The following is a 15,148-nucleotide window of genomic DNA, read 5'->3' as shown; positions in this document are numbered from 1 at the left end:
CTACACCGCTCCATGTCCCCCGCCAACCCCAGACACAGTGGCTTGAACCACAGGTGGGCCCTGACCTGACTCCAGCAGAGGGAATCAGGTGTCCTCTCTTGGGAACTTGAAGCTGAACCAAAGAGATTCTAGATTCATCTCTGGAAGAGAGATGATATAAATTCAAGTGCACCGGATTGCCTGTCTTCTCCTGTCCTTGTAGACTGAGAAATACAAAGTTCCAATGTGTGGAAAGAAAGTGACCAAGACGTGCGGGGGTGGTCTACTGGGTTCCTGGTGGACCCCAGGTCCTTGTCCTCCTCCTTTAGGAAGTCTGGTTACAAATCCACATTCACATTCTCTCCTCTCTGAGAGGCTTTTTGTTTTTTACATACTCTACTCTGAGTTTATTTGTTTTACTTATACTCAAGATTTCTAATTAACAATGATCTAGGACCTACCAATCCTACTTCTGAGATTTGTGTAAAGATACATATATAAAGATATTCCTTGAACTGTTACTTAGAACTGGTAAACTAGAAACAATCCAGGGCTCCTGGGTGGCTCAGTCGGTTGAGCACTGACTCTTGATTTCAGCTTAGGTCATGATCTCATGGTTCATGGGACTGAGCCTCATATCGGGCTTCACACTCATAGCACAGTGCCTGCTTAGGATCCTCTCTCTCCCTCTCTCTCTCTGCCCACATGTCTTTCTGTATACTAACTTGGTGTTAAAAGCTTCATATGAAAGGCCAGCCCAGCACACCCAACAGCATGGAAAAGAGCATGTGGAGAAAGAATCCATAAGAGGGTACAACATGCATTGACTCACAATGGCTGTGGCCAAGCTGGCTGCTGCTTGTCATAAAGCAGTGAGCCCTCCCCACCACTTAACGAGTTCACCTATACTGGAGTCTGATTAAGCTGTATCAGAGCCTCACCCCCAAGGGGAACAAGGGGAATAGGAACAAAGTGAAATAGAGGAGTCCAAATGTACTCCCTGCCCTTGAGTTCTTCAACAATAACATGGTAGATGTAGTGTGTGTTCTGGGAGGAGGAGGGATTGTCTATAAAAGACCGAAGGTCATGCACCAAAAGGCTAACAGCAGTTATGCCTAGTGGTGGTGGGACTTGGGGAATTTTCGTTTTATTGTTTTTCAATATTCCACCAGCTTTCTGCATTGAGCAGAAATGTGCAATTTTTTTTAATATAATGGGAAATCTACCCCAGTCAAACTAGTAACCACAATATATTAAGCACTCAGGCTGTGTTTAAGTGAAGATTTCTTTTTATTGATTTATTTCTTGAAGTTAGGCACCTACTTAACATCTTTACATGGAACGTATGATTTCCAGGAATAGATTATTGATGTTCAGTAGTAGATGCTCATACTTTAAAAGCACTTTAAAAGTACCTTTAAAAGTACTTTAAAAGGTCATACACTTTAATCATTCCTGGGTTTTTTCTTTTTTTTCAAAGTTTTATTTAAATTCTCATTAGTTAACATACAGCATAATATTAGTTTAAGGTGTAGAATTTAGAGATTCAACAATTCCATACCTCACGTGGTGCTCATCATGACAAGTGCCTTCCTTAATCTTCATCACCTATTTAGCCCATCCCCACCGCCCACCTCCCAGCTAAGAGTCTGTTTCTTGGTTTGCCTCTCATTTTGCCCCCCTGTGTTTGTCTTGTTTCTTAAATTCCACATATGAGTGAAATCTGGTATTTGTCTTTCTCTGACTGGCTTACTTCACTTAGCATAATACTCTCTAGCTCCATCCACAGAGCTCCAAATGGCAAGCTTTCATTCTTTTTATGGTTGAGTAATATTCCATTGAATATATACACCATATCTTCTTTTCCATTCATCAGTCGGTGGACATTGAGACTTTTTCCATAATTTGGCTATTGTTGATAATGCTGCTGTAAACATCAGGGTGTACGTATCCCTTTGAATTCTTATATTTGTATCCTTTGGGTAAATACCTAGTAGTGCAATTGCTGGATCCAAAACATATAAGGAACTTAGAAAACTCAACACCTAAGAAACAAATAATCCAGTTTCAAAATAGGCAGAAGACATGAACAGACATCTTTCCAAAGAAGACATACAAGCGGACAACAGACACATGAAAAGATCCTCAACATCACTCAACATAAGGGAACTACAAATCAAAACTACAATGAGATATCACCTCACACCAGTCAGAATGGCTAAAATTAACAACACAGGTGTTGTTCAACAGGCGTTGGCGAGGATGTGAACAAAGGGGAACCCTCTTACACTGTTAGTGGGAGTGCAAAACCCTCTTACACTGTTGGTGGGAATGCAAACAGGTGCAAACTACCCTATGATCCAGAAATCATTCCTAGTTTAAAAAAAGAAAAAAAATCATAAAAGATGCATATATAGAAGGATGTTTATCACAGTTTTATTTTAAATTGCAAAACTTTGGAAAGCTAAATAGTTAATAATACAATATCTGTTAAATAAATTCTAGTCAATCATATGACTAAATCCTATAAAGTCATTTCAATCATTTTTTAAGTAATTTAGTTACAGGGGTCCCTGGGTATCTCAGTCAGTTGAGCATCCAACTCTTGATTTCAGCTCAGTTCATGATCTATAAGTCGTGGGATCAAGCCCCATGTCAGGCTCCATGCTGAATGTGGAGTCTTCTAAAGATTCCCTCTCTCTCTCCCCTGCTCACACTCTCTCTAAACAAAAAACAAAAAACAAAAAAAAACACTTTTTTAAAGAAATTTAATTACATAAGGAAATTCTTGCAATATAAGAGTAAGTGCACAAGGATCAACACAAAGTACACAACATGCTGCAAATGTTGTGAAAGAAAAATATATGTGCAGAAAGTATATATACTGTAAGAACTTACAGTAAAGGTTTAACAGTGGTTATCTCTGAACAACCAGTTGAGGACTTTAATTTTCTTCCTACTATTTTCATAGAAAATCTCCTATTTTCTCTAATGATCATGTATTACATTTGTAATTTTTTAAGGAGAATGCTCTTTAAAAAAAAAACCGTGGGGTGTGGGGTGACTTTGGAAATAATTATAACAGCAGTGGCAACAGCAGCTCACACTTATGTAGCACCAAACTGTATGCCAGGTAGTAAATGGAAGCCAAGTTATGAGCCCATATTGAGCGTTGCCTCAGTAACACCATCCACACACAGTCCAGTCTCTGCCCAGAGGGATGAGTTTCCATTTGGAAAGTCCAGTGAAGCCAGAGTTGTTTGGCCAAAGGTCAGAAGGGAAACCAGCTGGCTTTAATGGGCACTCACATGAGCCACATACAGTACTTAGATGCTGAGCAGTGAAAAGAATATGGGATTTGAGAGCAGCCAGACCTAGATTCAAGTCCCGTGCCTCCTATGCCACTCACTTCCTGTATGACCTTGGAGAAGTAACTGAACCTTTCTGAATTTCAGCTTCCTCACAAATAGAGTAAGAATGCCTCACAGGGGAACCAGCCATCATGAGAGTTAAAGGTGATTGTGTGTGAAGGTGCCTGACTTATAGTAGGTGCTCAGGAAATGCTTCTCTCCCCTTCCCTTCAGTGCTAGTGACTGTCACTGACTTCTTGGATGCCCTCTCCTATTTTTACCGTTACCATATGGCTCCTGGGTTTTGCATCAAAAAAAAAAAAAAAGAAAGAAAGAAAGACAGAAAGAAAGAAAGAAAAATAAAGGATGACAGCAGATAAGCAAAATAGTACTTGGCTAAACTTGCCCTGTGTACAGATCAATAGTCACTAGGATCTGTGTGAGTGAGTGAGGAAGGAGAAGGTGAGGGATCGAATGAGTAAATGATTATGTGCCCCAAGAATGGTGTTCTCACACCGGCTTGTCTGCTTCTGTCTTTTCAGCTTATCCACTCACCAAATGCCCTCCTCCCACCATCCTCCCCAATGCCGAAGTCGTCACAGAGAATGAAGAATTCAACATAGGTACCCTCTCCCAAACCAGCAGGGACTGTGCAGCTGAGGAGGGGCTGGGTTGGGGTGGGGCTGGCCAGCAAGGCTCATCTCTCCCTCCAGTCCACGAGAAACAGTAGGCCTAGTGCAAGATGGCTAATGTTCTGTGAACAGAGTCTGCACCAAAAATACCAACACTTCCTTTACCATAGCTAGACAGATGAGACAGGAAGGCAGTTTTCTTCTGTGATTCAAGTCAGTATGTTTTTGAGAAATAAGTCCACACGAGACACTATAAAAAGTTTCTGGAATGTGGAAACATTCTTAGGCTCAGCTAGGCTGAGCTGTGAGAAGTGTGCAGCAGTTTTCTGGGTCATTTGATTGGAGTTAAGCTAGTTATCTAAATTTGAACAGATAGCAACTCACCACTGATTGCCTTGCCTAGAAGTGGGTTGATGTACTAAGGGATGCTCTGTCCAGACTTCTCCAGGGAAACCCCATATTGGTCTCTCTTTGGCAGGTGACATCGTACGCTACAGGTGCCTCCCTGGCTTCACCTTGGTAGGGAGTGAAATCCTGACCTGCAAACTTGGAACTTACCTACAGTTTGAAGGACCACCCCCAATATGTGAAGGTAATTGCACGGAGCCATGCCTTTACGGGTCTGGAGTTCCTCCAAATCATAGCCTGTGTCTTACTCTTCCCTATATTCCCAGTCCCTGCCCATAAAGTAAGAGGTCATTTGGTAAATGTCTGTTTGTATGAATTAATGATTGCCGTAGAGAGATTCTCTGTCCTACTCTTAGGTTTGGGGCTACAAATTGCCATAGTGACCACTTGACCCCTTTTCTTTCTGTTTTCTTTTGTTCTAACTGGTATTCTATGGGAAAGGCAAACTGATCATTGGAAGGAAGAGTTCTGGGACCTTGGGAAGAGGTGGGCTTGCACACCAACTTGGACCCACTGGAGTGCAGATATGTTTAAGGTCCTGTGTGCTAACCTAGGCAACCAAGAGTTGTCTTCATTCCAGTGTGATGCCTTGACAGAAAATGAATGGCTTCACCAAAAACCATACCCTCCACTCACAAGACATCTGACCTAGCACAAGATATTAACTGTCCTGTGCCTCAATTTTCTCACCTCTAAAATAAGGATAATTATATTACTTATGCCATGGACTTATTGTGAGGAATTCAGTGGATTAATGATGTAGAGCACTTTAGAACTATGCCTGGCACATAGTAACTGCCCAGTGTGAGCCATTAAATTCTTACAGGCACTACTACTGCTTCTGGTACTATTGCTACCAAAAAATATTTTTGTAGTCTTTGAAGAAATAGATCAGCATCTCCCCCACTTCTCAAGGCAAGAGTAGAGAATCTGTAATATGGATTGTTAGTGAGAAAGAAAGAAGCCACAGCCCTAAAATTAGGCTGCGCCAATACATTGATAAATTCATTATCTATGAGTTGAGCCAACCTACCCACACATCAAACAACCTGTCCCCAATAAAAAAGCTTTGATCCTGCTCCAGAACCTCCCTGATTTGCTCCAGACTTAGCTTCTCATCTCTGACTCTGTTTCTTTGTCTACATGACTCTGCTTTCTTGGCTTTACTCCTGTTCTCAGCCTCATACTTCCCTCTAGGACTTGATGTTGTACTTTCTCAAGATGTGATCTTTCACTGTATTTTTTTATAGTAACATCTCCATTAGGATATAATTCATGTACCATGTAATTCATCCATTTAAAGTGTATACTTCAGTTATTTTTAGTATATTCCGAGCTTTGCAACCATCTCACAATTTCAGAAGATTTTCCTCACCTCAACATGAACCCTATACCCCTTAGCAGACGGTTCCCATTTCTTTCCAGCCCCTCCTCCCTGCAGTTCTAGACAACCACCAATCTAGTTTATGTCTCTGTGAAACTGACTATTCTAGATCTTTCATATCAGTAGAATACTACAATAGGTAGTCTTTGTGACTGACTTCTTTCACTTAGCACAGTGTGTTCATGATTCATACATGTTGTAGCATGTATCAGTGTAGTTCACTTCTCTTCATTGCCAAATGATGTTCCATTGTAAAGATAGTACATTTTACTTATCCATTCATCAGTTGATGGACAGTTGAGTTATTTCCACTTCTGGCAATTATGAATACTGCTGCTGTGAACATTCATGTACATGTTTTTGTGTAACCACTGGTTGTCATTTCTCTTACGTACACAGCTAGCAGTGGAATTGCTGGGTCATATGGTAACTCTGCGTTTACGCTTTTGAGGAATGGCCAGACTGTTTTCCACAGTGGCCAATCTTTTTCCCACCATCAGTATATAAGATTTCCAATTGTTCTATGTCTTCTCTGTTATTATTATCTGTCTTTTAAATTACAGCCATCCTTGTGATATAAGGGATATCTATCTCATTGTGGTTTTGATTTGTATTTTCCTGATGGCCAATGATGCTGAGCATTTTTTCGTATGCTTATTGTCCATTTATATATTCTCTTTGAAGAAATGCCTATTCAGATTCTTTGCCTATTTTAATCAGGTTATTTATCTTTTTATCATTGAGCTGTAGGAATTCTTTTTATATTCTAGATACAAGTGCCTTATCAGGTACGCGATTTGAAATTTTTTTCCCATTCTGTTGGTGTTTTTGCACTTTCTTTTTATTTATTCATTCAAAAAATGTTAATGTTTATTTATTTTTGAGAGAGAAAGACAAAGTGTGAGCAGAGGAGGGGCAGAGAGAGAGGAGGGAAACGCAGAATCTAAAGCACTCTCCAGGCTCTGAGCTGTCAGCACAGAGCCTGATGCAGGGCCAAACTCACAGTCCGTGAGACCATAACCTGAGCCAAAGGTGGACATTTAACTGACTGAGCCACCCAGGCACTTGTTTTTTCACTTTCTTGATAATGTTCTTTCAGTTATAAAAGGGGTTTTTTTTTGTTTTTTTTATTTTAATTTTTACTTATTTTGAGAGAGACAGAGAGAGATAAAGTGCATGATAGGGGAAGGGGCAGGGAGAGGGGGAGAGAGAGAGAGAGAGAGAGAGAGAGAGTGAATCCCAAGCAGGCTCTGTGCAGTGCAGAGCCCAGTGCAGGTCTTGAGCTCACGAACTGTGAGATCATGACCTGAGCTGAAACTAAGTCAGACATTTAACTGACTGAGCCACCCAGGTGCCCCTCAAGTACAAAAGTTTTTAATTTTGATGATGTTCAATATTTCTTTTTCCCTTTGGCTGTTTGTGCTTTTGGTGTCATATCTAAGGAACCATTGCCTAATCTAAGGTAAAGATTTACATCCATATTTTCTTCTAAGAGTTAATAGTTTTAGCTCTTAAATTTAGGTCTTCGATCTATTTTGAGTTCATTTTTATATATAGTGTGAGATAGGGGGTCCAACTTCCTTCTTTTGCATGTGGGTAGCCAGTTGCTATGGCACCATATACTAGAAAGACTATCCTTTCCCCACTGAATTGTCTTGGCACCCTGTTGAAAATCAGTTGACCATAAACTTGAGGATTTATTTCTTGATCTTCAGTTCTGTTATTTTGATCTGTAAGTCTATTCTTTTTTTATTTAAATTCCAGTTAGTTAACATACAGTGTAATATTAGTTTCAGGTGTAGAATTTAGTGATTGAACACCTCCATACATCACCTGGTGGTCATCACAAGTGCACTCCATAATCCCCATCACCTACTTAACCCATTCCCCCACTCACCTCCCCACTAGTAACCATCAGTTTGTTCTCTGTAGTTAAGAGGGTTTCTTGGTTTGCCTCTCTCTCTCTCTCTTGCTCACTTGTTTTATTTCTTAAATTCCACATGTGAGTGAAATCATATAGTGTTTTTCTTTCTCTGACTGACTTATTTCACTTAGCATAACCCACTCTAGCTCCATCTATGTCATTGCAAATGGCAAGGTTTCATTATTTTTTATGGCTGAGTAATATTCCACTATATATAACTAGAGAGTATTATGCTAAGTGAAATAAGTCAGTCAGAGAAAAACAAACACTATATGATTTTACTCATATGTGGAATATGAGTATGATCATATCATCAGCCCAAAGTGGCACACATTATTCTACTCACATCTCATTGACCAGAAATAAGAACATGGATGGAAAGTGAAGTTTTTCATATGGTCAGGAAACAAAAATAAAATCTAATATTTGTAAAGACTGGAAATATCTACCACATTCATTAAGAACAAAAAAAAGAATACAGGGACTTCTGGGTGGCCCAGTCAGTTAAATGACCAACTTCAGCTCAGGTTATGACCTCACAGTTTGTAAATTTGAGCCCCGGCATCAGGCTCTGTGCTAACAGCTCAGAGCCTAGAGTCTGCTTCAGATTCTGTGTCTCCCTCTCTTTCTGCCCCTTCTCTGCTCTCATCCTGTCTCTGTCTGTCTGTTTCTCTCTCTCTCTCAAAAACAAACATTAAAAAAAGAAAAAAATGAATACAGGTAATGATTCAGATGTGAAAAGTAACAATGAGCTAAGAAATCAGTAAAATGGGATAATAAATCTAAACAATACTGATTGTAGTAAACTTTAAAATATAGACACAACTGGACAAATAAATGACATTGGAGAGCCTATTAGGAAGAAAGAAGAAGTGAGCTGAGGACCCTTACTTGTTAAGGAGAAGCATAGATATTGATTAACCCTCTACATTAGTTAAAACACATGTATTAAAAAGAAAGCTTAAATTTATAGATCGTTTTTTAAATTATGGGTAGCCATAGTATGTGTAAGTTCTAAATCCATAATCAAAAATAAAGATAATAAAGATAACTCAATCCAATAGAAGCATTAAAGGAGAAAAAAATTATGGTAAACAGAAAACAAAAAATAAGGTAGCCAAACCAAAAGCAAATATATATGTAACTATAGTAAATATAACTGAATAAAACTGCTCATCCAATGAGAGAGACTTTCAGATCAGTTAAGTAAAAAATAAGTTTAACTCTAGGCTTTCCATAAACTTAGACTTGAATATCTTCATCTGCCTCTCTAAAGACTTAGCTAGAAAGGTCTCACTCATCCCTGGTATGAAACAAAACTTTGACAAAATAGCAAGTACTAACTTGCTAAAGTCTAACCTCTAAAGTCTTTTGTAGCAAAGATAACATTAGACAAAATAGAATTTAAGGCAAAAAGTTTTAAAAGAAAGAGAGGAAACTTAATGCTGATAAACATATTCTATCAAACACATATAACAGTCATAAACTTCTATGTACCTAACAACATAGTATTAAATATATAAAGGAAAAATTGACAGAATTATGGGAAGAAAAGGACAAATTCACAATTACAGTTGGAGATTTTCACACATCTCTTTCAATGACAGACCAAAAATAAGTAGGTACATCTAATATTTGAATGATATAGTTATATCAGTAAGTTTTGCTGCATAAAAACCATGCCAACATTTAGAGGGTGTAAATAATAACCACTTTATTTCCTGCAAAAGATGCAGTTTAAATATAAATACCAGATAGATTGAAGAAAAGGAGAGGAAAAGATATATATGCAAATGTTAAACATAAGAAATATAAAGAAATTTCAGATAATACCACAAGCAAGGAGTATTACCAGAAATAGAGAAATTTTATAATGACAAAAGAGTTAATTCCGTCACAAAGGATATATATGTTATATGCTATGATAAAAGAGCTTCAAAATACGTGAAGGAGAAACTGACAGAACTAAACATGAAAAAGTAAAGCCAAACTATAGAATAAAAGAAGGTTTTTGTGATATATATTTTTTTTAAAAGAACTTCTATCTAGACTGTGTAATGAACTTTAACAACTCAATAATAAGACAATCCAATAACAATATGGACAAGAGACTTGACTAGACACTTTACAAAATAAGACATAAGAGTAGCCAATAAGTATATGAAAAGATGCTAAACATCATTAGTCATCAGGAAAATGCAAATTAAACCCTAATGAATATTACTGCACACCCACTAGAATAGCTAAAACTTAAGACTGAACATACCAAGTGTTGACAAGAATGTGGAGCAAGTGGAATTTTTATACATTGCTGGTTGGGATGTAATATTACATAGTCACTTTGTAAAACTGGTAGTTTCTTTCAAAGTTAAACATACAACTACCCTATTGCCCAGCAATTACACTCCTAGTTATTTACTTAAGAGAAATGAAAACCCATATCCACAAAAAGGCTTGTATATGAATTCCATAATAATCCAAAACTGTAACCAACCTAAATGTTCATTAATAATAAACAGAATGAATGAATAAAAAAATTGTTGTATGATTGCTGCAGAGCAATAAGAATAAATGAAGTGGTAATACACAAAACACCATGGATTGAATCTTAGAAACATAATGTTTAGCAAAAGAAACCAGGCACAAAAATAACAACATGTACAGTTCCAATTGCATGAAATTCTAGTACAATCAAAACTGATCTGTTGTGGGGCACCTGGGTGGCTCAGTCGGTTGGGTGTCCGACTTCGGCTCAGGTCATGATCTCACGGTTTGTGGGTTCAAGCCCCGCATCGGACTCTGTGCTGACAGCTAGCTCAGAGCCTGGAGCCTGCTTCGGATTCTGTGTCTCCCTCTCTCTCTGGCCCTCCCCTGCTCACGCTGTCTCTCTCTCTCTCAGAAATAAATAAAACATTAAAAAATTTATTTAAAAAAAACTTATCTGTTGTCATAGAAATAATATCAATGATTTCCTGGAGCATGGGGCAGGTCATACTAATTAATTGCAGACCGGCATGAGAGAAACTTTCTGATGGAAAAAATCTATATCCTGATTATGTTGATAGTTATACAGGCATATGCATTTGCTAAAACTCATTAAACTATGCACGTAAAATCTGTGCATTTCATTGTACATAAATTATATCTCAAAATTTCTTAATTTTAGAAAATGAATGAGTTCTAAAACACAAAAACAGCCTTACTGATTAATGAAAAGAAGTGCCTGGAACAGTCACAAAATAATCAAACCATTAGGTAAATTAAACAAAGGGAGAAAGGAGGAATATACAAAAATAAGAAAGGGAAAATGGGATGTAACCATTGAAGCAAAAGAAAAAAATTTAATTATCATCTTGTACAAATATTGTACAAGTACAGATCTTGTACAAATTTGTGCCAATAAATTAATGATATGAATGATTTTCTAGGAATGTATAATTTGATAAAGTTGACCCCAGTAGAGATAGAAAGTTTATACTTTCCTAATTGTTTAAAAGAAATAGAGATTGTTATCAGAGGAAATCCCATCAAAGACATCAAGACTGGTTTCTTGGAAGAATATTAATAAACCTTCAAAGGCCAGACATCTTGAGCATAAGGAGAAAGAAAAACTTATAAACACTAATGCCCAAATCTGATAAAGTTGCACACAAAAGGCAAACCTGTGGACCCAATCTCATTTGAGAGGGCATGCCTGCTTCCCCTCAATGGAAGAGTTTCAGGAAAGGTGAGAGCTTCAAGAGCAGATCTGGTACTGGCTGGAGTGTACCACAAAGCCTAGGGGAACTTAAATATCAGCACACTTGCGTGACCTATAGGTATCAGGTTAGTGAAATCAGGAGCATTTCAAAATCAAAGCCATTTTACTCCAAGAAACTATTTTCTTTCCTTTCCCATTTGCAAAATAAGAAGGAAGTTCTCCTAGAAGAAGCTAGTTAGTGCCTTTCAACGCTCCCCCTTTCTATAGCCTAGCTGGCTCAGTTGGTATAGCATGCACTCCTTGATCTGTGGGTTGTAAGTTGGAGCCTCATGTCTGTTGCAGGGATTACTTTTTTAAAAAGGGGGGAGGGTTGCAAAGATACTCAAAGAAACCCCAGGTGAGCTGTGTGAATTCTGGGCCACAGCAAGTATTTTGTCTGTTAGCCCAGACTCAGTGTTGATTAGCAAGCCTCATTTCTGTGAAGGCAGAAGGTTTGAAGGAAACAGAAGAGATGAAAGGAGAGTGAGTAACTAAATCTCCAGAACAGCCTCATCTTAGATTATAATCCAGGAATTAGTCCTTAGCCTTGCAGTTCCAGAAACTCTCCTTTATTAGTGTCCTAAAATCCAGCACATTCAGGAAGCCTGTCTACAGGCACATATACAGCCAAATACCAATTTCTCTATTTGCAGTGATTGGGATAGTGATTGGGATACTTGCAACTATTGCCCAGGGCATGCCTCTTTCAAGGTACTGAAGAAGTTGATTCAGTTCAGTCCTCAAAACTTTACTGTGAATTCCTCAGCCCAAGCAAATGGAGGTGGATCATCCTCAAATTTATTTCACATAAGATTTAGTGACACTTCCCTGTACCCCCAGGAGAGAGCACCTCCCTGGTTTCCAGGATGTGCAGGGCTTAGATATCTTAATACTATGAATCAAGCCATGGCCAACCTCTGCTAGTCCCTTCTGTTCCTGGTGTAATTACCATCATCATCATCATCATCATCATCATCATCTCTGCAATTTATGAAAGAACTCTGTTGCATGCTTTAAATATGTTATTTCCAATAATATTATATACATATTGTAATGTTAACTAATATACAATTATATAATGTTGTATAATACAATAGCCCTATAAGGCAGGTATTATCTTTCTGCATTGGAGGTGGAGAAGCTATTACACAGAGAGGAAACAATTTTTTCAAGACCACGTAGCTAGTAAGTGACAGAGGTGGGCTATAAATCCAGGTGTGTTTGACTCAAAATTCCATGTACTTACCTCTTCCCTATACTCTCTTTGTACAAATCAAACCCATTTAATAGATCAACTCCTAGATTTAAGGATGCCTTACTGTTGTCTCTGTATGTATCATCCTCCGTTAACTCCGAAGCCCATATCTGAGCTAGGAAGTGATCCCAACAACTGGACTGGCCTGAATCCCAGCAATATAGTAACCTTGACACAGAATCTGAAGTCACCTCATGCCATGGTGCAGCATAATGATGGGTGTTGGGGTCTGGCTCAAATGTGCTCAAATACTCTTGTTCCAGTGGTTGCCTTTCGTGCCAGAGAAATGTGATGGCCCCAGTTCCATCTCCATCCCATGTACCGGTATTTCTCTTTCCTTCTTTCTCCAAGTGCACTGCCCAACAAATGAGCTTCTGACAGACTCCACGGGTGTGATCCTAAGTCAGAGCTACCCAGGAAGCTATCCCCAGTTCCAGACCTGCTCTTGGCTGGTGAGAGTGGAACCTGACTACAACATCTCCCTCACAGTGGAGTACTTTCTCAGTGAGAAGCAGTATGATGAATTTGAGATCTTTGACGGTAAGTCGGGCAAATGTTGAATAGTTCCCTGCTGTAGATAGCACAGACCTGCTTTAGAACCTGAGGGATCTGTGCCATTACCTCCATATGAGAGCTCTCCAGAGGTGCCATGCAACAGCTTTCTCTAGCACAGGAATCCCAATACTCTGGGAGCTGGTGGATTGTATGGCCATGGGGCAGAGTTTCTAGTCCTGTTACAGAACCTTCACTACTCTAGCACCCATTCAAAGCGAGCACCTTGAATGTCACTCAGTAAGTGGATCATAGCAGTATTCCCACATGTAGAATAGGCTGCCTCTGAAACCCAGAGGGGTCTACCAAACATTGTGCTTCTCTCTTGGTAGTAGAAGGGGAAAGGTGCACTAACTTGCCCTTTAATTTGGAGAAAAAGTTTCAGCGTGGCCTTGAACCACTCTTGGTGGAAAATTTCACTCCACTCTTTGTAGGATTTATCTCTTACCCTCTGGAGCTTACACCCTCATGTGTCTTACAGAAGCATCTACACTAATTCTCCCTTTTGGCTCGTCAGAGGCAATTAATGCCATGTCATCATACAGAGAACCAATATTCTGCTATGTTCTGCAGACTGTCCAGATGGTCCACATCTCTTCATATTATATTATGACAGTGAGCAGTAGAATTAACAATGCTCTGGGGCAAGACCATGAATGTGTACTGTTGTCTTTCTCATGTGAATGCAAATTGCTTGTGATCCTCCTTTCTGATGGGTATGGAAAGAATACATTGCTAAATCAATAACTGCATTTCATGCAACCAAGGCTGTGATCATCTGCTCTAATGAAGATACTACATCTGGTACAGCTACTGCAAATGAGGGCCACAATTTGGTGAAGTTGGTACTGTGAGGTGGACCTGGGCCAGGACTCCATTTATTACCACCTGCAACCCCCAGACACCTCTATTCCAACAGAGGAGCCACAATAGTGCTTTGGGTCCCCAGGTATCAGCATCAATTTACACTCTGTATCTAAAATCTTTGGAATACCTGGACATTCCCTTTTCTCCAGTATTCAGTTCCCTGAGGAAATAGCAGTACGTCTTTTTGGGGAAGGACTGGCAGAATCACAACTATCTATAATTGGTAACATTTTGTAGGGTCCTTTTTCATGTGAACCCAATCTCTCCTTCAACCAAAGTGTTCTGGAATAAGACATGGAACCTAGTTCAAGTCTCCAAACTGGGTGAGGGATTGCAACTTTCCATTGGGGTCAGCTTTTCTCACCTTTTTGACTATATATCCATGATCTGTTTTATTCATCTACTCATATATTGGGGGGCTGCCCATCTACCTTGCCCTTAAGAATATCCTGTTTTGTGAGACATCTCCATGAATCATGCAGGTTAGGCCTCCCCACTACCATTCCAACCTTGCTGCACATTTTAGTAATTATGCGAGCCTCCACCTGGCCCCTGAATTCTAGAATCTTCTCATCCCCATCAACACCAGGAAGACCAATTCTGTGAGAGCATCTCCTTCCATCAGTGTAGGCCAACAGAGGATAGATAGATGTTACTTAGGTTGTCGATGATGCTGGTGTTCACCCCCTCACCAGTGTATTCTTCTTTGCTCTAGGAACTGGAATATCTTCCAGGGCCTCCTGAGATTCATGGTCAACTAGTGGGTGTTCCAGTCTGATACAATAGACCTATTCTGGCAAGCCATTTCTCTGAGCCTTTTGACCCCTTCCTTCGTGTTTTGTCACAGCAGTTCTGATGGCTCTATTTTGTTTAATGTGGTCCATTGCCTTTGCCAAGCTTCCAAGAGTTATCTCAGCAGCATATCAGAACCATCACTCAGGATTATGTCCAAGGCAATAAATCCTGTTATGGATTATCAAGCTTTATACTCTGCTTCCATGTGAACCAACCACCTCAGGATGCACTCCCATGCATTAAAGTTGGTGGGGGGGGGGGGG

General features: G+C 39.3%; 1 protein-coding gene across 1 annotated transcript in view; it reads left to right on the top strand.

Moving 5' to 3' along the window:
• CSMD2 (CUB and Sushi multiple domains 2) overlaps positions 1-15,148 on the top strand; it is a 543,202-nt gene that overhangs the window by 451,575 nt on the left and 76,479 nt on the right. The window contains 3 exon segments of the mRNA XM_077769466.1: positions 3,872-3,952; positions 4,440-4,553; positions 13,023-13,211. Coding sequence (XP_077625592.1) covers positions 3,872-3,952; positions 4,440-4,553; positions 13,023-13,211 — 384 coding nt within the window.

The sequence above is a fragment of the Crocuta crocuta genome, unplaced genomic scaffold (genome assembly GCF_008692635.1).
Source record: "Crocuta crocuta isolate KB4526 unplaced genomic scaffold, BGI_CrCroc_1.0 scaffold351, whole genome shotgun sequence".
NCBI classification, from domain to species: Eukaryota; Metazoa; Chordata; class Mammalia; order Carnivora; family Hyaenidae; genus Crocuta; species Crocuta crocuta.
Note: the sequence above shows the minus strand (reverse complement) of the source record. Positions and strands in the feature narration are given on the sequence as shown.